The following is a 25,721-nucleotide window of genomic DNA, read 5'->3' on the forward strand; positions in this document are numbered from 1 at the left end:
TCGGAGATCTAAAAAAATAAAATTTAATATATTTGACTTAATTTCGACTGTCAATTAAGCTTCAATTTTGTTGAAAGTCAAACTTAGGTGAAAATTGCAATAAAAATATAAATTCATGTATTTTTTGGCTTAATTGAAAGTTCAGGTGAAAATTGCAACTTTTTTTAAAGTTCGTGTATTTTTTGGTCATAACCCCTATAAATTAATATGAAAGTTTATTTAAATTATGTTAATAACAAAGAGTTTGTTTTAGGGAAATGTTATTAACAAAGAGTTAATAGGCCGATATATATTTTTTTCACTTTGTAAAAGGAAATGCTAATAACTACCAAAACAAAAAATAAAAAAATATTTTTTTTTGTGTAAGTGTACTATTATGCCTTTAATGATTAAAAAAATAAATAAAAACACTCTCAATCCCTGCGGTATCCCGCCGCCCTCTCCCTTCCCCTTCTGTACATGCGCCGTCGTCTCCCTTCTTCCCCTTCTGCACATGTGTCTGTTGTTGCCGCTGCTCTTAGGTTTGGTACATTGCTGTTTTTTCTCTCTCTTCCCATTGTTGCCGTTGTCCTCGATCCCCACTGCCCTCTCTTTCCTCACCTATTTTTTTCTCTCTCTCTCAATCTGAAATTCCTAATTTCTAGGGTCTTCATCACTGTTGCTTTCGACTGATTATTACACACTTTTAAAATTATTATAATTTTATATATAAAAAAAGTGACTAACAGCGTAAAAAATACTGTTACATGATTTTTACAAATTCATTAAAATCGTGTAACATTATATTTTACATTGTTGATTACATGATTTCGCAAAAATCGTGTAATATTGTATTTTACACTGTTGCACACTTTATCGCAGAAGTGTGTAATAATAGTAAAAATAAATAATTGCGAAAAGTGTGTAACAGTTCAAAATACATTGTTACACATTTTTCGCTACTAAAAAGTGTGTAACAATGTATCTTATACTAAAGAGTGTGTAATAATGTATTTTATACACTGTTACACTATATAAGAACATTTCCGTCATAAATGTTACTCCCTCCGTCCTGGTCCAATAGTCCTCTTTCTTTTGGGCACAAAGATTAATAAACTTGTTTTTTAAGTGTAAAAGTGTATAAGTTGTGTTGACACATTGTATGTAATGTAAAATCATTATCAAAAATAGAACATGACTATTGGAGTGAGATGTCCCAGAAAATAAAACAGGACTATCAGAGTAGGACGAAGAGAGTACTAGTTTTTTAATTATATAATTTTGGCTGGAATAGTTACAGTCTCAGATAACAAATTTAGAATAAAATAGAATAATACAAGTAGGACAACATTAAAATTTGCTAAAATCCGACAAAGTTACATAAAATAAGTAAAATTACATAAAATAACAAACATAAAGCATTGAAAATTGAAACGAAATAGATACAAAACAACTATTTTCTTAATCTATACAGACTATACCTAGGGGCTAGGGCTAGTAAACTGGTGCCAATTTTTTGGTTAAACCATAACCGAACCAAAAATCGGTTTATTCGGTTCGGTTCGATTTTCGGTTAGTATATTTTCAGTTAACCGGTTAACCGGTTAAACCGATATTAACCGTTTTAAATTTATTAAATTAATTAATTTATATTTTATTATATTAAATTTTCAAAAATCCCAAATTAGGGTTCTGATCTGAGATAGTGCTTCAGCCTTCAGTTCCGAGTTTGAGATTCACACATCTTCTTTCCAAGGATGTGATTTTGAGTGTGTGCACTTGGTTGTGACAGTCACCAGAGTTGATTCTGGTAGCAAAGCTTTGGTGTGCATTTTGTCTAGTATTATTAGCAGATTATTACATTCAGAAATTAGATTACTAATCGGTTAACCGAAGTACTAATCGGGTCGGTTACCGATTAACAAAATGCATCTTATTCGGTTCCGATTAATCGATAAACCGGTTCGGTTAAAACCTATCGAACCGAACCGATTACCAGCCATAACTATACCTATTACTATAATTTATAAGATATTTTTGTTCTATAGAATGTGGTTTGCCTATTATATTTTTATTATTTATTCAAATACAAAAGCAATAATGTAATACGGAGTATAATATTATAATAATATACTCCCCCGTCCCACTATAAGTGGCTCAAAACTTTTTGGCACAAGAATTAAAAAGAAAGTGTAAATGTGTTAAAAGTAGTAGGGTCCACACTTTTTTAATGAATTAAACTTTGTCATTTGTGGAAATAAGCCACTTATAGTGGGACGACCCAAAATAGAATACATGCCACTTTTAGTGGGACAGAGAGAGTATTATATTTAATAATTTATTTTTTACTATTATAAAAATGTAGATATTTTTATAACTTTTTTTCTTACACTAATAATATCTTATTTTAATTTATTAAAAAATAGAGTAATTCAAAATAATAGAGTAATATATATATATATATATATATATATATATAGCTAGTTTTATATATTTGATAAATTTAAGAATATTTTTATATCTAAAATTCTTCAAAAACGTGATAATGATTATCTATTCTACATATAATATTATTTAAATTTTATTACTTCCAAATGTATCACACTTACCATTTAGTTAGTAATCAAAAGGTCTGGAATTATTGTTACTATCGATTGTAGTGTTTATTTTTCATTAGTTCAAACAGATTTTGCCTATCATCAAGCATAAACAAATAAAAATGCATATTTTGAATTTTTTTTTACTACATAATAGAGCAGACGGCTAGAGATGGAATTGATAATTTTGCGCTCTTCTTCTTCTTTAACACTCATCCATAGCAAACCCCATATCCCGAACGTGCACCCATCTCAATATCTTTGTTATCACTTAGATCGAGTCGCCATTATTTATTTACTTAGCCCAGCCGGCCTCTCTCTCTCTCTTGATTTCTATATAAAGATCGTGTTGGTGATTCATTATCACTTGAATATTTCTTGGCATTGAGAGATGGGCAAAGGTCCAAAACTTGGTCTCTCTTTTCTCAATTCCATACAAATCTGTCGAGCCAATGATCCATCCACATTAGTTAAAACATCTCTGTCTCACTCTCACATCTCTAAAACCTATGACATTTCATTACCCACTTTCCCAGACCCTCCATCTTCACCAAACCACCTCTCCACCAACCTTCATCAACCAAAATTTCCAACACAAAAACCATATTCCACAATCAAAACACAAGATAAACATATATTCAATGAGGGAGCTCCTACTCAGAAAAAAGAGACAACTAGTGCTTTTTGGGCTTGCAATGATGACAGCTTATCTTCTCCTGTTCCAACCTTAAATCAATCAGAGGAAAAATCAAGCGTCCGAACGCGTAGGTTCAAACGTTATGGTTCAAAAGATTGGAAAGACAGCAGCAGCGTCGACAAAGAAGAGCCAGAAAAGCCGCATAGGCAAGTGAATGAGAGTTTTGTGGTGCTCAAGAGGTCAGCTGATCCCTACCAAGACTTCAAGAAGTCAATGCTGGAAATGATTGTCGAGAGACGCATTTTTGAACCAAGAGATTTGGAGCAGCTCTTGATGAGCTTTCTCTCTCTAAATTCAAGAATGCATCACAAAGCCATCTTGAAGGCTTTCTCAGAGATATGGAAGGAAGTTTTCTCTCCACCCTTAAGCTAATTTCCCAACTGCCAACTACTTATTAATAAAACATATAGATTTCTATTTTTATATGTATGCCAAGTGGTGTGAGATAGTAATGATAAGAAAGTAGTTTTTATGTTGAGCGCTCTCTCTCACGTGCAAAGAAGACATTCAGTTGATGAAATGCAGAAAGACAGCCGATACAAATTTTCTGATAGCACTACATAAAAAAATGTGGGCTCCTTCATGAAAGAGTTGGATTTCATCAACATAGTAAATTTTACCAAAAAAGTATGTGAGGATTAGACAGGAATGGGCAAACCCTTCTTTGCCATGCTATCAAGAATTTCGTTGAGTGCCTGACACAAGCCAAATATCTGCCAATACAAATTAAATGTTAGCCCCAAGATCTAGCTGACACTTAAATTGAATATGAATCAGGGAGAAAATACAAATCTAAACTCGAGGAAATGAACTCTGGGATAAAAATTTCCAAACACTCTTAGTGGACCGGAAATTTAAATTAGCAAATAATAACTAGCTAATCAAGTATAGCAAATTCGTAACCAGGTATTCGATTGCTCAAGCCTCAGAGACTTGATCATATGTCTCAGTAACTAAGGCATTGTAACTCAAGCCTCAAAAGCTCGAGTCATGGTTGTTGCTTGAGGGTCGAGACACGTTGCCACAAGCTTGAGTCACATGTCTCAAACTTCAACTGTTAAAGTACAGTGTGTGGCTCAAGATTTCAAAGAGGATAAGCTTGAGACATACATGGATTTGGGCAAAAACCATGTATTAATTAATGGTAAAAGGGTCCAAAATGGCTATAAAACATCTCTTCGGACAATATGGCTAGAGAACTTTTTTTTTTCTCATGTCCCAAGTCGTCACTCCTGCACATCCACTAATATCTATTTGCAATATGCTAACATGAGCACAATATCATATTAGGAAGGAAACGGGTGGTGTATTGATGGTTTGAAAACTTGAATAGATGCATGCACCAAGTCCAACTAATCCACTCAATAACATGCATTACCTGTTGATCCCATTGCTGCAATTCCTCGGTGTCATCCTCAAAATGTATAACAGCTTCTACCTGGATATGTTTGTTGTTATATGAATAGAGTTTGCAAATTATATCTTAGGAACAAGAACGAGAAAAAGGGGGGGGGGGGGGGGGCTGAATACTGACTACCAAACATTGAATAACTTCAAAACGGAACAAAGATGAAAGCTCACCAAAGAAACAATAGGATCGAAAATTAATTGAACGTTCAATTTTACCTGATCAATAGATCCTCCCATCCTATCTTCACAGATCATTCTTGAAGCTATTTTCTCAGCCTGCCAAAAGGTTGAAGCTTTAGTAAATACTATAAATTCTGTCCCTTTAGCAAGGTTTGGAGAAACATAGGGATGTCATGAAGTGATTTCATAAAGGATATGGTATTAAGAAATAACACTCCCTCTGTCCCACCGAAATGAGTCGTATTCCTTTTTGGGTCGTCCCAACAAAAGTGAGTAGTTACCCTTTTTGGTAAAAATTAGGAAATTTAAGACTCTATTAATAAAACTAATTGCACCCTTATTTTTCTTAATCACCCTAATTAATACTCTTATCCCTTATTCTTGAAATTATTTTTGAATTAATTTTTTTTAAATCGTTAATTACACAATTAAATACACTTAATACACTAAACATCAACTTCTTAAATCCCGTGCCCAAAAGAACTGCCTCACTTATGGTGGGATGGAGGGAGTATAAATTATTTGTGGCTTCAGTCTCTCAAAAACAGTTGATTTCAAACTGGTGAGAATTTAGCAAGTCACTACCATTAAATATGAGCATATTAGAAATAGAACTAAATGCAGAAAAAAAAAAAACCAGGATCAAGCAGCAACGAAATATCATATATTGGAATAGCCTTTCTTTAGCTTTAGTATGTACAAAGAAGACAAAAGATAAAAAGTTTCCAACTCAAGAAAATTGAGATGTGAAACAAATTTGCTTATTCCTTATAGAAATCTAATTTAACAAAGTGATAGCGTTGTTTTTGGTTGAAGATAGAAGAGAACCTTTTGAGGAGCAATACCCAGCAACGCGCCCAACTCTTCAAAACTGTACAACAGAGTCAAAGTCAACCACATTATACAAACCAGAAGAGACTATTAATTCAGCATGTTTAATCACCAGAAAGGATTCAAAGACATGTACCCCACCTAATATTTGTATAAAGTTTGCTAGCACTAAGTAGATTGTGCTCAATCATGGCTCGATCGAGAACAGTGAAATTGTCTGGCAAAGTTGCTTTCTGTCACATTTCAGAATCACATGTAAAGATTGTCAACAATATAATAATAAATGAAGAACTTGAAAATGGGATGTATGTAAACCCTTTAATGCACCGACCTGATGTGGCTTCAATTCTTCAGAAAATGCATCAATTTCAGGTTTTCTCAAAATTCTCTCCAGATATACCTAGGAATTTTGATATTAGGACTTAAAAAAGTTAGCATACTTGACATATACGAGAATTTATATTTGAGTGTGTCCCTACAATGTTAGCACTAACTGTGCCTTAGAAGCAATATTGGCTGAGAGGGAGTCAGCACAATCAAGAATCAATAGATTACCTTCTGCAAGATTGGGTAGATCTTTAGCCTAGAGCACCGTTCATCCTGGTTAAATTGAAACAAAGAATTAAGTTTAAACATAATGCACGATCGTTGACATTAGTCTGACTAATAGGTGTCATTTGCAGCGGAGAGCAACAACCAACTCATAAATATGAATAATCATATGTGTTTTCTAATGAAGGCAGCACATATATCATAAAGAAGTCAATACACTTCCCTTTCCAACAAATAAACACATACAAAGTGAGTTATGCAATATAATTACGAGAAAATGAATAAACTAACGAGTGAATAATTTGATTCAGCAGAGGGAGACCCAGGATAAAATCTTCATAGTAATCAGCAGAATTCAAACAAACATTCAGAACCAGGCAAACATCTTTTATACCTTGTACAGGGTTGCAAGAACACGAGAACGCCGAGGCCCAGCAGCTGCCAAAATTGTGCAGGTCACAGCAGCAGCTAGAGCTTGCTCCAGTGCTTCTTCATCAATCTCTCTGCAATATATTCATAAACCCACATACAGCAATCTCATAAGACTCTCAAATGGGAATGTAAGATATTTCTAAGATTAAAATATGCAAAGATTCACACACAAAGAAAAACAGAATGTAAATGAGTTGAGACTACATTTACATATATTTTAGAGGGTGGTTGGCTGAAGTTTATAAGCTCAGAAAAATCTTATAATAAGCTGCTTCTTTAAAGTGTTTGGTAAAAATTTATAATGACAATATCTTGTCTAGATTTTCAAGTAGCTTTCTAAGAAGTAAGATAACCAACCTGTTTTTCCAAAAATAAATAAATTAAAAACCTTAATATAAAACTCCCCTTAATTCTTTTTTTCTTCTTTTTTTTTTAATAACAATTGACCACTAATAGCAGCTTAAGACCCAATCAACATATATTTTTATACAATCAACTCTAGTAAGCTCTAAAAGCATCCTATAAGATCTAGGAGATTATAGGCTCCCCAAGATAAGCTTAGCCAAAAATCTGAAAAATGCTAATCATTAAGTGATTCTCTTAGACATGATAACTATTATAAAAGGATCGGAGAATAAGATATTTTCTCTGCTTGGTCCACTATAAATATCCACAAGTTGAATGCAACATATCTATCCACTTGGCAAATTCAGAACTAATAAACTGCAAATTAAGATTAACAGGGAAATGGAAACGCTGGGGGCAGTTTGCAGTGATGGTCAGGCAAGGGTAAGATGACAGCATGACCTGAATACAATCTGATAAACTAAGACCACATAAAAGGCATGTGTGGTAGTTCTGTAAGGAGCACAAACAATTAAAGGTAAATCATATAATGGGGGGGGGGGAACCCTGTTTGTATAATAGTGTGCCAAAATTACTCATACTTACTCATCCCCGATTTGCCGTTTTTCAATTTGGGAAATATCATAATACCGCAGTGCAGCTTCCAGAAACTTCCTTTTTAGATCAAGAATCCTAGCATAACAAACCTGAGAAATAAAATGAACATAATGAGCAGAATGTTGACATATCAAATTACCAACATAACAGCCAAATAGTAACCTTGTATTGCAAATTCAGCACTTCCTGCTGGCTGTTATTAACCATAAAAGAAGCTTTGTTTATAAAAGCTTCAGCATTAACTGCGTCATCATCCTATAATAAAAGAAACAAGAGTTCATAAATTGGCACTATGATGATTTATAGAAAATAAATGCCAATAAGTGGATTCTAAAAGACAAAACTTCATTAAAAATCCCATTCAAGTTACATGCTCAGGCAAGGAAAGTAAAAACTACAGTCAATATCTGATTGAAAAAATTATGATGGTGTAGAATGTGCAAAGAATGAAGGCACAGAACAAGAAGACCTACCTCGAGGTAAAGACGGGCAATTTGGACACATTTTGAAAGCCTGAATGCATCATCAATTACTCTGCCAATTCAGAGAATGAGCACAAATAAGAGAATTTCCAAAAGCATTCGATTTATTAAGCTTTAAAAGTAATTCAAGAGCAAAATCTGCTAGCAAACCTCATCCCAGAATCCAGGTCAATGCCGCTAAGCATCTGTGCAGCTTTTGACCATTGTTGTTCAGATTCATACAATTCAGCCAGTTTTTCTCTGATTATCAAAACCTTAAATGGTTGCAAAAGTTTGCACCACATGAAGTTAATGGGCAGATAATAGATCAAAATAGAGTTGGGTAAAATTCACCAAAAGCAATCAAACTCAACGAAAATGACCAGCTAATAAAAAAGGAGATAGATAAATTAATCATGATTACAGAATATTTTTACATATGAACTACCAACAATCAGTAGCATACTGCTTTATCTCTACATGGTCATATGGTTACTAACCAGGAATGCTAAAAGATACTTTGCTTGACAAGATATAAGCCCAATAACTAAAAGCATTGAAAGTACACACTTAATTTCTAAGACAAAGTAGCGTAGTCTTACCTTGGAAAAATCTTATCAATCATCTGGAGAAGACAAAAAAAAATGCGGATCAATGAGAAGGCATTTTCTCAGTGATATCTTTCAAGGATAAAGTCAACACCCCAATCATCCTAAAAGAACTAGAAACTGAATATTGTGACTTGAATGTACCAACTAAGTATATCAAGCAATCAAAAAGATGAATCAGATGCAGTGATCACTGATCAGGTAATTAAGTATATCCATCACGACTTCTCTTTCTGTTTCTTTTTTTAAAACGGGGGGGGGGGGGCATGTTACTTTGTTCTGTTGGATATGAAACGGTGGATATAAAACTTTCTGTGTCTCCCTTTCCTCTAACTTCTTTCTTTTTTCGAGCTGTCTATTCCTTTCATTTCCTTCTAATTTCATTATCCCTCTATCTCTTCTTAAATTTTATTTGGCCCTTGATTTATTTTATACTTCCTTCCTTCTTGGCCCATAATATCACCTTCACTACTGCAGCAATAGAGGTACAGTTTTTTTTTTTTTTGTAAAATTACATAAGTAAATAAAGAAATAGAGATACAGTTTTATTACTTGCAAACTCATGCAGAAGTACGTTTTAACAAATTTGGTGAACTTAAATGTATTATTATATTCATACCCCATTCTTTCTCAACAAATCATTTGTTGAGTCGTCCATTATGTCTCCATGATCCATCAATTATCCGGGCTTGATTTATAAAAAGCATAGAGAGCCTTAGATACTTCATATAATACATTTGCTCCTTCCAGTCCACCAGGTAACTCAATGGCATATGTTGATTTCTGATGAAACTGCTACCATTTACCAGCAAAAACTATCTAAAAAGGTTTGTCCAGACTTCTACATTTTCACCATAACCCAACAGAAGTATAAAACAAAATGTAAAAAACTACAGATAATAATATTCTCTAACATCCAACCCAGTGAGTAGTCAAAGAATCCAAGGAGAAAAACTGACACCACTCGATAGGTTTGCATCAATGTTGACAATCGAGACATGTCATTCCATGAGATTAAAGATAAGGCTTGACAATTCACATATTATCAACTTTGCAATGACAGTTCAGATACTTATATTTCATTCAACTAACAAAGCAGCTGTGCATCTTCATAAGAGTGCGTACAAGCTTATTCCCCCTTAGAGCATTTGTTTCCCAATACTTTTACATACAGTCACATCTATAAGTATTGTTTCCCAATATTTGTACATAAAGTCACATCTATCAGATACACACAAAAGCAGAAAACTGCCAAAACATCAATCAAATGATCTAGAAACAAAAGGCAAACGAACAAACCAATCTGAATTAGTTGGTCCCTCAAACTGAGATAATCAACATCTTCATAGTCCTTAAAGATGGGCATGGACCTAAGCTATCTATGACTAAAACCAAACTACTGACTCTACAAACTAACCCAATAACACGTCTCACTTAAAATATTTTAAATCATGATATACAGCCATTCAATTTCCCTTTGTCATCCCACATTAAGCAAAAGGGATTTATAGCATTTTATAACTCCTCAAACCACTAAGCAAGACAGAAATTCAAGACCGACACAATATAAAAAATACTTATAATCCAACACCATTCAAGTTGCAAATTAAGCAAAGGAGTCACTCTAGGTCTAAAGACATTAAAATCTTGAAAAATAACCTGTTCCTCAAACGAAACAGAACGGGGTTGGATCTGATTGAGAGTATAATGGGAAATTTCCTTCTGAAACTCCGGCTCCAACCTTCCCAATTCCTGGGCAAATGCCTGCAGAAGCTGCCTTGAAACAACAAGCGGCACATCGTCGGATAACACTACAAACATACAAATAGCCGGGGAAAAGAACGTCAAATAAAATGTAACCAGTAATTAATACGAGAAAACAAAGAAAAGAACAACGTAGAGGATGAGCGGGGAAACGCAACTGTGGTCGACGAACTTTTTGGCTTGAACCACATCATTTGAGGAGAGGACGGTGGCGAGAATGTGCTTGTACTGTTCGATCTTCTGGCGTTGGTCAGTGATTGCCGACGCGCTGGCGAACGCGCTCTCCATCGCTGCAATTCGTAGGGTTGCTCTTCTATGGATTTTTCTGGTGAAGTAAAGAATGAGACTATATGAGGAGGGACCTATGAACTAACAACATTCAAATTACGGTGACTAAACCCCATAGATGGACTTCGTAAATAGGGTTTTTGAACATGAAGACTAGTGAACTTATACATACATAGAGGGCTCACAAACTTGACAAGAGTCTATTTGAGAATAATTTGAAAGAAATTTAAAGTCGTTTCGGGAATCACCTGCTGGAACCAGTGTGCGGGGGGCGAGAAGACCCGCAGCAGCGACGGCGGTGGCAGACAGAGGCGCGACGACGCCTAAGCCCTATAATTTCTGAATTGGGACAAGGCAGGGGCTACTGGGCTAAGGGGTATTTTTCATTTGCTTTTTTAAAATATCACTAGCATTTGCACCCCGTGCAATGCACGGGAAATATTTTTATATTTCTAAATTTATATAAAATTGATAACAACTCAATATCACATTTATACATATAATAAAAAAAAATAACTTTAACTAATTAAATATATTTGATTGAATATTGAAAAAAAAAGAATCCACAATAATAAAAAAATTGATATTATGTAAATAAAAAAAATAAGTTAAAAAATAAAAAATTTAAACAATTAAAAAAATTATTCAAAAAAAAATGAGAGGAGAGATAATTTTTTAAAATCTTAATTTTTAAATAAATATAAATTTTATATTATAAATAAAATATATCAAATTAAAGTTCTTATCACAATCTTTAATTTAATATGCATATTAAATATTTTATAATTAAACGAATTTCAAAAATTTTGAAAGGAACAAACAAAGAAATAAAAAGATAAAGAAAAAGAAAATAAAACCCCTTTTATAGATTCTAGAACTGTAAATAAACGTTTGTTAGAAATGTGAGTTAGTTGACTTAAATATTTTAATATTTTATTTTAAATTATGAATCGTAAAAAAAAAGTTTACAAAATTAAAAAATAATGAAAAATGAATTAAAGAATAGATTTAGTAAAAAAAGATGAGAGAGGAGAGAGAAATTTTTAAAATTTTAATATTTAAACTAATATAATTTTTACATTTTAAATCTTATATTTACATAAACTATATCAAATTAAAGCTCTTATCGTGATCTTTAATTTGATAGGCATATTGAATATTTTATAATTAATCGAATTTCATAATTTTAGAAATAAATAAAACAAAAAAATAAGAAGTTAAAGAAAAGAAAATGAAAAGAATAAATAGAGTTTATAAATAAATCTTCAATTTTGTCTTAACTACAAAATCGCCATTCAATTTTCAAATTGATTTGAAATCAATTTCTAATTGAAAACTGCTGTTTTAATATAGTATAGATTTTAGTTTAATTTTAGCTTGACATCCACAAAATATTTTATAGTATTTCTTTTAAATTTTAGATTATATATAAATATGAATAGTTTGAATTTATAAATTGTAACAAAAATTAATACTATAATATAGTATAGAGGGATCTCGCTCTGTGTGTTATTGTGTGCAAGTTCAGGGAGATAGAGGGAACGAGACAGAGACTTCGATGGTGGCCGAGGGAGGCGATGCCGCCGGGAATCGATGGTGGGCAGCGAATACTCGGAGGTAAATTCAAGATCGGCCGTAAGATCGGTAGTGGATCATTTGGTGGTATCATTCTGGGTGGCTGAATTTGTTCAAAGAATTTTGATGTTTTCGTTTTTGTTGTGTTGAATTTTTTGCTCGGGAAAGTGTCGAAGTGAAGATTGAAACATGGAGAAAGCTAGGGTTCCCTTTTCAAAATTGGAGCGAAAATTAGAATTAGGGTTCATCCGAATCAGATTAAAGAAGAAAGAGTGTAAAACGACACAACGTCGTTTTGTTTTTACACCGACGAACGGAATGGCGTGTGCCAGCGAGCCACGTAGGAGCCACATTATTTTTTAATTTTGGGGAAATAAAAATTAGGTTAAAATTGGACAACTTATTAAATTGATGTATTAAATTATAAAATTCTAACTTCGCCTTAAATATGGATTTTTGGCGAAATTTGTGTATTTACGTGCAATTTTCCCTAATTTAAATTCTAATTTTCTAATTGCAAAATCCTAAGCAACGTGTATTCTGAAATTTAGGGGGGTGTATTAGTTGTGGAGTTTAATAGATTTCCACGGATTTTAAAAGTCTGGGTGTATTCGTTCCAGACTTTTAAAAGTCTGCAGAAATCTGGGTGTATTCGTTCCAGACTTTTAAAAGTCCATATAAATCTGGGTGTATTCGTTTCAGACTTTTTAAAATCCATACAAATCTAGGTGTATTCGTTATTCCATTGACTTCAAATCCGGAATGACTTTCATGGATTTCATCAAAAAAATACACACGACGAAATCCGGCCAAGAACCACGAGAATTGAAATCCATGGAGTTTCGAGCGATCGCTGAGTTCCAGCGCCCGTGGCCAAGAAGCCAGCGAGCGCCGGAACTCAGCATACGTTGAGAAAGACCAGCGCTCGCTGGGTTTGAGCGTGCGCTGGGTTCCCAGCGGCCGCTGGGTTGCAGCGGTCGCTGGGCCCAGGCAGCCCAGCAACGCCTTTAAATACCCGTCTTCGATTTTTTTTCCCCACAATCTGACAGACGCCTACTGCCTTCAAAAAAGAGTTCAGGGTTCTACTTTACCTTTTAGCCAGGTATTTTTTTCATAAATTTTATATCTTCATAGTATTTTAATTATGCAATTTTTCTATAGCATGAATATTGTACCTTTATAAATTATTAGCAACTGTATGTTGTGTTTCTATTGCATGTGAGTTGATTTTTGTTTTTTGTTGATGTTTTTTATTTTTTATTTTTATTCATTCATATAGTACTGTTCGGTGTCTAGTAATATTATTATGGGAGACTCTCAACCACAAGAATCCAAAAAAAGGGCAGTGTATGAAGCATGGACACAGGAACAAAGTGATGCCTTGTTACGAATTCTGGCTGAATCTGCAATTAGGGGATGGCGCGATAATAGTGGTATATTTAGCAAAGCAATAGTAGAGGAAAGAATATTGCCTGTTCTGAATGACAAACTTAGGTGCAATAAAAATTATAATCACTACCAAAGTCGTATCAAATGGTTTAAGAGCCGTTGGACTGCGTATTCAAACCTCATGAAGTCTAACTCTGGTTTTGGTTATGACAACGACACCAAAAAATTCACGGCCTCAGATGAAGTATGGGATGCGTATATAGAGGTAAATTCGTTATCAATTATTTTTTAAACACAATTTAATTTAAATAATATAGTTAATTAATAATTTTGTTATTTATGTTTTTAGGCTCACCCAAAAGATGCATACTTACGCACTGGGAGTTTTTCGGACTATGATGACTTGAGACTTGCTGTTGGAAACGGTGTGGCTGTAGGAAGAAACGCAATTGGAGTTGGCAGTGCTACTGATGCTAGGACAATAGGAGTTGATGAAAGTAGAGGTCCAACCATAGAGAAGTTGAATTACGATACTGCTACTGAGGCGTTTGTAGTACTGGGTGAAGATGATCCACCGTTATCCGGCTCCAAATCACCTTTGGAGCCCACTGAAGTGACTGTGGAGTCCACTCAGAGAAGAGCTCCCGCCAAGAGAAGCAGAGGCCAGTTTGAGACAAATTCAGGCCACACTGAAAATAGTCCGCATCAGGAGCTTCTGGTACAAATTAAAAAAGTCACTAGCACAATGGATCGAGTTGAAAGTCTCTTCGTGAAACGAGATACTATGATGGAGAAAAGAGAAAATGAAAAAAGTTTTACAACTTGGGATGCTATTGAAGAAATACCTGATTTGAGTGAAGAGGACCGCTACACAGCATTTGACTTGCTTGTTACAAAGTCACAAAAAGATGGATTTATGAAAATGATTGTTCCTCAACGTAAAAGATGGATAGAATTGAAGACTAGGAAATAGATGATATTTTAGTCATGTTTTTTGAACTATGTTTTTATGTTTGTTTCACCATATTTTTATGAGTACATTGTTTTGTTGGTTTTATGTTTTAATACTTTATTTTGTTGATTAATGAATGGTTTTTTATTAGTATTTTTTAAAGGCTATCTTTTGTGTTTCCCTTTTATTCTTATTTCAATTATTGTTTCATTGTTTTAAATGGCAGCATGAATTATGAAGATAAAATTGAAATTGCAATTGAAGAAGACATAGATGAAGAACTTGAGGATGAAATCGAAACAGAGATGGAGATTGAACTTTCTGTTCATGCTAGGCAACTGATGGAAGCAGCTAAGGTAGTTATCACTCTATTGGGGAATATGATGACGCATCATCCGACTGCTGACAACGCTCTGATGCGACGACCAAAGACTAGGAAAGGATTCCGTTTTATTATGGACATGATGGATGGAGATCCGAGCCAATTTCGACAGTTGTATAGAATGTATCCTGACGTCTTCATCAAATTATGCCAGATCATTAGGGAGAAAGCTCATGTGGATGATACACGATACACAACTGTTGAAGAAATGTTGGCAACATTCCTCATCATTGTAGGGCACAACGATCGTTATTGTAACGTTCGTGAAAGGTTTGGTCGTTCGCATTTTGCTACTAGTCAGAATTTCAACAAAATCTTGAGAGCATTGAACACCATAGCACCGGACATGATGTTTAAGCCGACTGGCGCAATACCCGCTAAAATCCGGGAAAGTACAAGATTTTATCCTTACTTCAAGGTATAATATTTATGCTCTTGTATTATATTAAACATTTATGATTTCTGTATAACACATTCACCTATTATTTTAGGATTGTATCGGGGCTATAGACGGCACTCATATCCCGGCCACGATAATAGGAAAAGACGTGAGCTGTTATCGTAACCGTCATGGGGTGAATTCGCAAAATGTTTTGGCAGCTTGCAACTTTGATTTGCAGTTCATCTATGTGCTTAGTGGATGGGAAGGCTCAGCCCATGATTCCAAAATTTTAAGTGATGCATATTCTAGACCCAATGGACTCCACGTGCCTCAAGGTAAATATTTTCTAGTAGATTGTGGATTTGCCAATCGTCGACAGTTTTTGGCTCCGTTACGTGGCGTTCGTTATCATCTCAAAGATTTCGGTGGTGACGGGCGTAATCCAAGAAATGCAGATGAGTTGTTCAATCTTCGACACGCATCATTGCGAAACGTGATTGAACGCATTTTTGGAATCTTCAAATCACGTTTCACAATTTTCAAAACAGCTCATCCGTTCCCTTTTCAAACACAAGCAGAGTTAGTTTTGGCTTGTGCTGGATTGCATAACTTTCTCCGAAAGGAGTGTCGTTCTGATGAATTTCCAGTCGAAGTTGAAGAAGGAAATGTTGCAGCAGATGTTGAAAACGATGCGGACATTTTGGATTATCTTTCTCAAAGCCAGCTGTCACAGAGGAATGAAGCTAATACATGGAGAGCAAGTATTGCTAATGCTATGTGGGAAAATAGACATATAACTGAAACCGATCAAGACACACAGGCGGAGACCGAAGATAATAGTTAGGGAGGTGTTTTGATGGATGTCGTTGAATTAACGTTTTTTTTTCAATGTTGGAATTTTTATGAATGTTGACGTTATTTTGTTTTTTTTTAAATGGATATTGGTTGATTTTATGAAGCATGAATTATATAATTATGGGTATATAGTTGGAGATTTGATGAATTCCACGGAATTGAGCATGAATTAGGGGGTATTTGTTTGGGATTTGATTAAAATCGACAGAATTGGAGCATTCTGAATTAGGGGTCCAGCGGCCGCTGGAAGGCAGAGCTCGCTGGGTTCCCAGCGCTCGCTGGGTTTCCAGCGAGTTCTGCCTTCCAGCGGCCGCTGGACCCCTAATTCAGAATGCTCGAATTGGATGGATTTTAATCAAATCCCAAACAAATACCCCCTAATTCATGCTCAATTCGGTAGAATTCATATTTTTTGGGGTGCTTATGTTAAGAATTTTTGTATATTTTTTTATTTTCAGTTCATCATACATTATATTCATGTAAAATTGTATGATCATACTATAATTCTTTGACATGATTAAAATGTAATGAAAACATGAAAATCATGAATCAAATGCAAACATAATTCATGAAAACAAACATTAATCATTGTTCAAAAGATAAAATTATCCAAACTCATAAAACAATGTCAACATTAATATAAAAACTCAAAAACGTGGTCTCCAAGAATCCCACTGGCGCTGCAGCTCGGCAATCTGCTGGTCTTGTGCATCAAAGCGAGCATTCATATCATTCCTCATTGATGTCATCGATGAGTCAAAATGAGCTCGGAATGCTCCCATGGATGAATCAAAGTGTGCACGGAATGATGTGAGATCATTCTGAACCTGCTGATGGTAGTCTCTCGGGATTGAACCACCAGCTGCTCGCTCTCCATTCCCCTCGTCTTCTTCCTCTGCCTCTTCGGCTTCCTCTTCAGCTTCTTCTTCGTTCTCCTCTTCTTCATCATCACCGGCGGTCCCAGATGGACCGGCACCAGGATCAATGCGGGGACGACGGCCTGCTGCAATCTCGGAGTGTATGTAGTTAACTACACAAGTCCTCTTCTCATGAGGAACCAGCGTGTATTGGTCAGAAATCAATTGAGCTGCTCTGAGCTCAGTATAATCAATGTACTCAGCATCCAGCTCATCCTGACCATGGATAGGCCCTTCTGTCGCATCAAGAACTCCATTCTTGTGTGCCAAACCAGTGATAATAGCAGCGAAAGAAGCATGGGCAGTAGGGCGCTTCTTCGCCCGAATCATAGCAGCCCAAATAAACTTTGAGATGCACACTTTTGTGCCATCTAAAGCACACTCCAGCAAAAATACCTCAACTGCATTAACCTTATTCGCCTGCTCCTTTCCAGACACGTTATATGCAAGAAATTTATGAACAATAGCCAATGCCGGATCCTTAATGTACCCACTAGGCATACCCGAACTAGCCCAATTATCACAGTCAGTCAATCGATTCCACGCTTGATTAACATTCCATCCCTGAGTTTTATCAGATAATCCACCAATACTGAAACCAAAAACAGCTTTCATTCTAGCCAAACTAATGCGATACTCTCGCTCATACATCCTAGCTTTAATCCATTTCATATCACCAGCCATTTCCACAGTAGTCATGAACTCATAACATAAAGGATCATACCCAGAAAAAGCAATATTTTTAGCATATTCTTTCATCCCTAGATTTTGCAAATACAACTCAACTCGTCCATCAAGATTCAAATCAGTAATTAACTCCCAATCCAAGTAATGCGGAGGAGTAATATAGTTCTCGTTAAATTTCTTAAATATTTCTCCCTCTAATTCGCTTTGCAATTCAAATGGACATTCATACCTTTGGCTCAAAGTAAGCTCCCCTCTACCGACGTTTACGTTCTTCGTCCGGACCATTATATCGTTGAAGGTGATTTTAGAGGGTAGTGGTATGGAAAAATTGTAGTTGAAGGTGATTTTTTGGAGGGGGTGTTCTGGAGCGGCGCTGGAGAGGAGAGAATGAAATTAGGGCACCAGCGCTCGCTGGAACCCATTTATATAGTAGTAATTTCGTCCCAGCGCTCGCTGGGTTTCCAGCGGTGCTGGGTTTCAGCGGGCGTTGGCATCATCGATTTCAATTCTAGAATTATCCCCCAAATTCTTCGAAAATCAATGAAAATCGGAGTGAAATCCAACCACGAATTCTTTGAAAGTCGTCTGGAATCTATGTGAATTCCATGAAATTTAAAATCCATGGACTTTTTAAAGTATGTGGAAATCCACAACTAATACACCCCCCTTAGATTTGAGATTCTCCTAGTGAATGCGCCGCGACTTCTCAGAGACAGAGTCTCAGACCTCCGACTCCCCCCTAACCTCTGACCTTCCGCCGTCCGGCCGCCGTCCACTCGTCTCCCTTCCGGCGCGAGTCGCGACAGCCCAGCCGGGTTCCAGCATTCCAGCCTTCGCGCCAGCCCCTTCCGGCGCGGGTTCCAGCCTTCCAGACCGGCCTTCGCGACAGCCCAGCCGCCAGCCGGGTCCCCCTCACTCTTCGATTTGATTTTTCGTAAGTTTCAGTTTGATACTTTGATTTGATTTTCAAGTTTGGGACTTTTAATGGCTGAAAATTTAGGTTTCCAGTTTGCTTGTAATGTAGATCTGAAAATCTGAATTGGGATCGACTTGTGGCTGTTAAATTGTTAATGCAAATCTTCGAATTTAGGTTTCCAGTTTAGCTTCAAATTTAGCTCTGAAAATCTGCATTGTCAAATGTTAAGCTTTTAAAATCTGAAAAAAAAAATTGTATCGGTTCGATAAACCGAACCGAAACTGACGGTTTTATTGGTTGGATTTGGCACCCCCAATTGGTGCGGTGCGGTCCCAATTTTAACCATCGGCTTATTGTACCAGCTGAAATAATGAGCTTATGCTGGTGAAATTATTAGAAATTGTTTCTTATGTTTATTTTGTACTTTCTCTTAAGTCACACTCAAGATTTTATGGTGTTTCTCTAGCGAATTAATCTGATTTCTGTTGGAGCATATATACTTCATCCTTATAGAAAGTGTGGCTATCAAATGTATAAGTTGTTGAGAACCTTTTTTGCCCTCTGAAATGATTTTGAGCAGTGCTTGGTTTTATAGTTCGTATCATTTTGTCCTTATATATAGTTACAGAACTAATACTGATCTTGAATATCTAGTACATTGACCATGACAGTTAGGGGCCTACTTTAACATAAAAATTAAGCAGGGACAAGTAAGTGGACTCAAGAATGCCACCTTTCTATTGGAGCGAGCAAGTGGCAAAACATTGCATCCCAAATCTTCATCTTGATATGTCTTAACATCATCAGTTAAAGTTGGATGGTACACCAAATCTACAACTAGATATGTCTTAACATCATTAAAGCTTGATGATCGCCACCTTATATACATCTCAGCTGCTCTATTAATTCTTGCTTTGATTGGTGATATATATATATATATATATATATATATATATATATGCTCCTACAATTGATAGGATGGTTTGTTTGTCCAATTAACTAATCCATGAAAACATGAGATATTCTCTTGGTATTTAGAGTTGCTGGACCCACTAATAGAAGATGATGAATGTGTATTGATTAACACCAATGGTCTGTTTCTAGCTAGCTAGAATTTGATGTATACGAAATTTGTTCAATGTGTATTCTGAGGAACATATGCAAATTAATGTTATTCCTATTGATTCAACTCCCTTGGTTTGGAATTTGCAAATTTTGAAACTATATTTGGTGGAAATTAAACTGACATATATAATCTACAATATAGCAACAGCCTGCCTAGTTGAGACAACATAGATATATGTGTGAGACAATCACACAAACTATATATATTTGTCCCAGAATATTGAACAAATTAATGTTCCCGGAGAGGAAGCTGATGAGACATCAGAGATGTAAATTAATGGCAGTGCTTGGTTTTATAGGTGGAAATCTGGAATTTATGACTAATAAATAAAAAAGAAAACATAACTAGATACCCCCAATTCAGCCGCACACACGCACCCATTTCTTCACTCTGTATCTCGCCGCCCGTACTCTCCCTCTCACTCTCGCCGCCGCTGCAGATCTGCCGCCTCTCGCATCCTCCCGCCCTCTCCCTATTCTTAATCTTGGTAGGCTAAGTCCTCTCGGCGGAAGCGGCATTCGTCTCTAAGGTAAGCCGACTCCAAAAATAAGAAAGTGAAGATCCTTATCATTCTTCTTCGACCTGTTCCCATGAACTCATTTCTCTGTTTTAATTGTTAGTCTGCATTAGGCCTAACAACTCAGGTATCACAAGAATTTTGACAATTTAACAAAATAAGAATAAAAGTGTACCTTCAAATGAAATGCGACCAACAGTATTATGAGGAGAGAACTATTTATCTTTTCAACTGTTGATGTTGAGTGTTTTAGCCCAAGTCTTCATCTGTGGATGCAGATCGGTTAATGTTCATTACAATTTAGAACCTGCAATAGCAAATTTCTTAGTGACCGTTATATACCAGTAATTTCATAATTTCAGTAAACTGAAGATTTCAGTACGGTATACGGTATAGCGATTTTGATTCGGTATACTGTACTAACCCGCTCCTACACACAACAGATTCTAAATCTACGTTCCTTTTTCACCTCATTTTGCAGACTCCGAATATATTTTCAGAAGCGATGAATTGGGTTCAACGCAAGATTTATCTTTACAACGTTACCTTTGGCCTCTACATGCTCGATTGGTGGGAACGCTATCTTTTCAGTATCCTTTTCTCTTTCTAATATAAACCCTTTTGTGTGTCTTCATTCTTTTTTCATTTGATTTGATTTCTTTTGTTCTGAATAGATAGATGAAGATTTGGGTTTCTATAAGGGTTCTCTTAATTTGTTGTTGGTTTGATCTTTGTGGGCCTTAAATATCGGAAAGATATACTTGTTGTTGTGTTGATGTGGTTCATCTTCTACAACACTTCGAGATACGTGGCTGATTCCTGCAAAAGGTGAGCTTTAAAATCTTGTTTATCCATAGTTTAGATCATTTATCTTTTCTTTTCTTTGAATTCTCGTTACGTTTTGTTTATTATGATTTGTTCTTTTTTTTAATTGAAAATGCTGAGTGATATTTTGTAAGTTTCTAATTCTACTAATCATCAAGGTCCTTATGTGGTTGAGAAGCTAAAACTACATAATTATTAGGGAAGGAAGAATGCTATAATATGCAGATGCTACTCTTTGTAGTGGCTACAAGTATTAGCTTGTGTTACTACTATACTCGAGAAGCTAGTTAGATAATCTTTTTTCTGCTTATTTCTATTGACCATGTTAAAATTGAGGAGAAACACATCGAAAACAACCAACTATATGAATATGTTTGGGATACATTTTAAATTTGACTAGGGGTTTGAATTCTTACTTCCTTGGAGAAGTGCTTAGAACCAAGTCTGAGAGCAATGCTATGAAATGGTTATCCCTTCTTTTCCTGTCTAGCATCAATATTGTTGGTTTCAAGATATGGTGGAAATCTTGCCTTTTAGTCAGTGACATTGCTTCTTTATAGTCTAAAGAAGCAAACCATGGTTGCAATAATATTTGGTTAAATGCATTTACAAGTGTCATGGCTCTTTAGTTCCCTGTTTCGAGTGAAAGTGTTTGTTTGACCGAAGATATGATTCATATAGCGGGATGAAGGCTTAGTTTGTTGTTGAACGAGTACACACCATTTCCTTCTAACTAATCAGGTGGGTAGGTCGAATAAAGATACTGCCTATTTTGTAGGTCTTTGTTCCACATCACTAGATTCTTGTTTTTCAATTTTTTTTTTAATTTTTTTTTATTTAAATTCTTTAGACTTTAGAACATACAGAGGGGCTGCGTGACTCCTTAAACTAGATAAATTGTAACTTGACTAGTTTCTATTTAGGCACTACGAATTCCCCTTGAATGACCAACTTGCATTTTGACATAGGAAACTCAATATTTTCATTCTAACTGCATTTCTTGTTCTGACAGTTTGTTAGTTTATTTTCATTCTAACTTGACTAGTTTATTTCTCCGTCTTTTCCTTCCTTTAATTTATTTTATTTCTTTTTTGTTTAGGTATCTGCATTGACGTATGGCTTCTGTCATCGGATACTAGTGTGCATTATGATAAGGATTAATGGCTATGGAATTATAAAGTCAATATCATGTTTTAGCAGCAGATCACTGAATTATGCTCAACCAGTTCTAATTTATGTACTTTCTCTTTTTCAATCCTGAAATGATTAGTATGTGCTAAGGTCTTCTTGATCCCTACTCAAGGAATTACTCAAAGAAATTACGTGCTCACAATGTTGTAAAAGGTCAGAATCATTGGTTCTGCTTGACCATTTTAGTTTCAGTCTTTGCCTTCCAATTGCTTCAGTTTGATTGAAATTTAAAGCTACAAGTTTTTTTCAGGCACTGAATCTGAGTTTAAAAGATTGCAGATTTTATCAATATCTCATGCTTCATTATAGCAAATAATTCTTAGGCTGTTAGCATTGCAGCCAAAGAATTTGTTTAAATTATAACAAATCTATTATACTTGTTTGACTAATTTTGTTTTATGATAGATTTGAAGTGTACTTTAGCTTCTATTAGAATAATTTTTCTAGTGATTTTGTATCATTTCTATCATGACGATCCCATTATTTCCTTACCTACAGTTCACACTAATGATTTTGATTCTATTTTTAATTTTTTTGTATTCTCAGAATTCCGTTTAGATTGTTTTTTAGCCTCATGATGGTATTATTTTTTCTCACTATGACGTCCCCAAAAAACAATGAAATAGAAAGAGAATCTTTTATTGAAATTATCTTGAGGTTGAGTTCTTCACAACATTGTACTTGAAGTTCCATCTCATATAATATAAATTGTTTTAATTGGCAATTTTGTTCTTGTATACTATCCAAGTGCTATCAAACTTGCAAATATGTACAATCAATACCTTGGAAGTGCGTCGTTAAGAAAATGTTGCTGATATAGGGTGAGTGTTGAAAAGTAAAGTTGTGTTTTGGAATTCCAACTTTCTACTGTAATCTTTTATTTTAAGCATCAACTTTTCAATATCTTTGTTTGAATTTATCTCAAGAAATGTCAGAAGATGAACCTAGTGCTCTTAGTTTGTCTACATCATTAACTTTGATTTTACTAGTATATTTAGATTTCCTTGGTATTAATTAGAAGTTCAAGATGTGTCTTTTGTGTAGTATATATATATGAGTCACTTGTGTATCATACATACAAGTATTAGTTTTCCAGTTAGTTGCTCATCTACATTTTGAAGAATCCCTTATTTCTGTGATTGTTTTCTTCCACCGTTTGATTGCTAATCTTGGGCCAATAGATAGAGATAATAATGTTGTTATTATATTCTACAATGGATTCCTTATGAGAGCTTAAGGATAATACTATTATTTTAAACCTGAGAAAGAAAAAGAAAAGACTGAACTTGAATAATGTATAGGTAGTCCAGAAGAAAAAAAGAATTGAATGTTAGTTACTAAAGATTACCACTAGCCTTAACTTGAAATTTAATGTATCCGATTTAGATATTTGAATTAAAATTGGGGTTGAGGTGTGTAGAAATGATATCATAATAAGTGCGTCATCATGCCAAACGACGTTAAATAAAGTGGGAAGCGGTAAAATTGTGGTGAGTTGAAAGTTTGGTGAGAGATAGAACACCATGAGATGAGACCACAGGGCAGTAGTGGGGAATATTCTGCAATAAGCCACAGCCTAATGGAGGTGGATGCTCCGTCACTCGTGATTTTCTTTTTATTAAATGACGATTTTATATAATAAAAGAAAAGAAAAAACCTAAAAAAAACCCTTGAAAGCACAGAAAGAGCAGACTAAGGGCCGAGCCTCATTAAAACCTTTTCACGGAAAACCAAGTGGGAAAAACCGTGAAAAGGAAAAAGATTACTCGTCTAAACACAAGACGAAAGTAGGGAAGAGCGGAAGGAGATACAACTCCGAGATTCAGAATATCAACGAAAAAATCAACTGAATCCCCTAAAGAAAACGTCCCCGATAAACAGAGACAAAAACCAACGGAGTCCGACCAGTAGCGTCCTCTAGCCGAGCGTACACAAACCCGGAAGCACTCTACCGACACTCCATCCCTCACCAAACCAGGGCAGCACAAGCTCAACTTCATCCATCGCCTCAAAACCCACGCCTCCATCAGCGCAAGAACCAACGTTTCTGACGCAGATGGCTATGCGAAGCCATGTCAAGTCGAACCGTAGCCCTAATCTCATCAATCTCGTGCGGCCACCACCCTTCCGAACGTTGTTGGTTAGCCATTATATCTGCCGCCTTGTTTCCTTCTCTAAAGATGTGAGAAACCTGCAGCGAGAAAGCATCTAACATCTTTAAAATCCTATTCCATGCCGCCTTAAAACGCCAAGGCACATTCAAAGAACGAGAATTAAGAATGGATATCACGTAGGTGGAATCGGCTTCAATCCAAAGCTTGTGCCAACCACGATTGTGAGCAATTTGAATCGCCGAGATAACAGCCAGGAGTTCCGCTTCAAAGGCAAAACCCGAGCCACCTTTGAAGTGAAAACAACCACGCACCACATTCCAGTTATCTCTAAACACCCCACCTGCAGCAATAATGCCCGGAGCTCCCGTCGCCGAGCCATCAGTATTCACTTTGATCCACGGCGTCGTGATTTTCTTTTTAAGGGTTGTTTACTCTAATGGAAAAGAAGAGAAAAATATATATTTTCATTCATTTTTCACTATTTTTACATGTTTATTATGATGGAAAATTTTCTCCATACATGGTGGAATATTTTCTCCGATAACTCCTTTTCACTCATTTTCTTTCCAATGTAGGGTTGGGGATCTTGGGCTGTGAAAATATTTTTCAATATTTTTTTATCCATCTTTTTTCAATGTAGGGTTGGGGATATTGGGGTGTGAAAATATTTTCCAACATTTTTTTATCCATATTTTTTCAATGAAAATTTTACCACCAAAGTAAACGCACCCCAAAAGAGAAAGTAATGAGGCAATTTGGGGAATAAGCACCGGCTAACTCTCAAGTAAGAAGGTGTTCGGCTGAACCTATAAACTCTTCAAAGTGTTTGGCAAAGTAACTTTATAGACAACTTATAAGCTCTAAAAATAAGCTCCAAAAGCTTAATAAATTTTCCAAAAAATAAGTCCATCTACCCCAACTTATATTTTCATAATCTTATATACTCCCTCCGTCCACCAAAAATATGTCACTTTACTTTCGGCACGAGTTTTAATAAGGGGTTATTGCCATAAAATACATCAAGTTTGCTAATTTTCTGATTTATATCATCACCTTTTTTTTTGCCAGAAAATACATGAATTTATAATTTATTTGTAATTTTCCCACAGCGAATATTTCCGGCGAAATCGA

General features: G+C 35.4%; 4 protein-coding genes across 6 annotated transcripts; 3 read left to right on the forward strand and 1 right to left on the reverse strand.

The window, feature by feature from the left end:
* The first annotated feature begins 2,855 nt into the window (after window positions 1-2,855).
* LOC131003305 (transcription repressor OFP8-like) lies at window positions 2,856-3,696 on the forward strand. Its single transcript, XM_057929816.1, has one exon. It carries the CDS (start codon window positions 2,968-2,970, stop codon window positions 3,643-3,645), a length of 678 nt encoding a protein of 225 aa, XP_057785799.1. The 5' UTR covers window positions 2,856-2,967; the 3' UTR covers window positions 3,646-3,696.
* Window positions 3,697-3,784: 88 nt separating this feature from the next.
* On the reverse strand, window positions 3,785-11,168 carry LOC131003304 (COP9 signalosome complex subunit 4). The gene is made up of 15 exons (XM_057929814.1): window positions 11,011-11,168; window positions 10,633-10,799; window positions 10,370-10,521; window positions 8,274-8,377; window positions 8,115-8,175; window positions 7,804-7,896; window positions 7,630-7,730; window positions 6,641-6,749; window positions 6,250-6,294; window positions 6,026-6,094; window positions 5,836-5,927; window positions 5,692-5,734; window positions 4,900-4,959; window positions 4,652-4,711; window positions 3,785-3,986 (listed from the first exon to the last, which is right to left on the reverse strand). Exons 2-15 carry the CDS (start codon window positions 10,760-10,762, stop codon window positions 3,912-3,914), a joined length of 1,194 nt encoding a protein of 397 aa, XP_057785797.1. The 5' UTR covers window positions 10,763-10,799; window positions 11,011-11,168; the 3' UTR covers window positions 3,785-3,911.
* Window positions 11,169-12,868: 1,700 nt separating this feature from the next.
* LOC131003307 (uncharacterized) lies at window positions 12,869-22,682 on the forward strand. Of its 3 annotated transcripts, XM_057929820.1 has the most exons (6): window positions 12,869-12,892; window positions 18,573-18,835; window positions 20,383-20,472; window positions 20,942-21,050; window positions 21,216-21,288; window positions 22,385-22,682. In XM_057929820.1, the coding sequence occupies exons 4-6, from the start codon at window positions 20,966-20,968 to the stop codon at window positions 22,395-22,397; spliced, it is 171 nt and encodes a 56-aa protein (XP_057785803.1). In that variant the 5' UTR covers window positions 12,869-12,892; window positions 18,573-18,835; window positions 20,383-20,472; window positions 20,942-20,965; the 3' UTR covers window positions 22,398-22,682. The 3 variants fall into 3 exon arrangements, with proteins under 3 accessions (XP_057785803.1, XP_057785802.1, XP_057785801.1); XM_057929819.1 differs by lacking the exon at window positions 12,869-12,892 and having other exon boundaries at window positions 18,561-18,835; XM_057929818.1 differs by lacking the exons at window positions 12,869-12,892; window positions 20,383-20,472 and having other exon boundaries at window positions 18,566-18,835.
* Window positions 14,906-16,396, forward strand: LOC131003306 (uncharacterized). The gene is made up of 2 exons (XM_057929817.1): window positions 14,906-15,478; window positions 15,552-16,396. The coding sequence occupies exons 1-2, from the start codon at window positions 14,906-14,908 to the stop codon at window positions 16,284-16,286; spliced, it is 1,308 nt and encodes a 435-aa protein (XP_057785800.1). The 3' UTR covers window positions 16,287-16,396.
* Window positions 22,683-25,721: the final 3,039 nt, after the last annotated feature.

This window comes from Salvia miltiorrhiza, unplaced genomic scaffold (assembly GCF_028751815.1).
Source record: "Salvia miltiorrhiza cultivar Shanhuang (shh) unplaced genomic scaffold, IMPLAD_Smil_shh original_scaffold_190, whole genome shotgun sequence".
Classification (NCBI taxonomy): Eukaryota; Viridiplantae; Streptophyta; class Magnoliopsida; order Lamiales; family Lamiaceae; genus Salvia; species Salvia miltiorrhiza.

Coding starts and splice junctions, on each gene's coding strand:
- LOC131003305 (XM_057929816.1), top strand. CDS start 2,968: ATGGGCAAAGGTCCAAAACTTGGTCTCTCTTTTCTCAATTCCATACAA.
- LOC131003304 (XM_057929814.1), bottom strand. CDS start 10,762: ATGGAGAGCGCGTTCGCCAGCGCGTCGGCAATCACTGACCAACGCCAG. Junction 6,095..6,249: donor TCTACCCAATCTTGCAGAAG/GTAATCTATTGA, acceptor CAAAATTCCTAG/GTATATCTGGAGAGAATTTT. Junction 4,712..4,899: donor TGGGAGGATCTATTGATCAG/GTAAAATTGAAC, acceptor AAACATATCCAG/GTAGAAGCTGTTATACATTT.
- LOC131003306 (XM_057929817.1), top strand. CDS start 14,906: ATGAATTATGAAGATAAAATTGAAATTGCAATTGAAGAAGACATAGAT. Junction 15,479..15,551: donor GATTTTATCCTTACTTCAAG/GTATAATATTTA, acceptor CTATTATTTTAG/GATTGTATCGGGGCTATAGA.
- LOC131003307 (XM_057929820.1), top strand. CDS start 20,966: ATGAATTGGGTTCAACGCAAGATTTATCTTTACAACGTTACCTTTGGC. Junction 21,051..21,215: donor GTGGGAACGCTATCTTTTCA/GTATCCTTTTCT, acceptor AATATCGGAAAG/ATATACTTGTTGTTGTGTTG.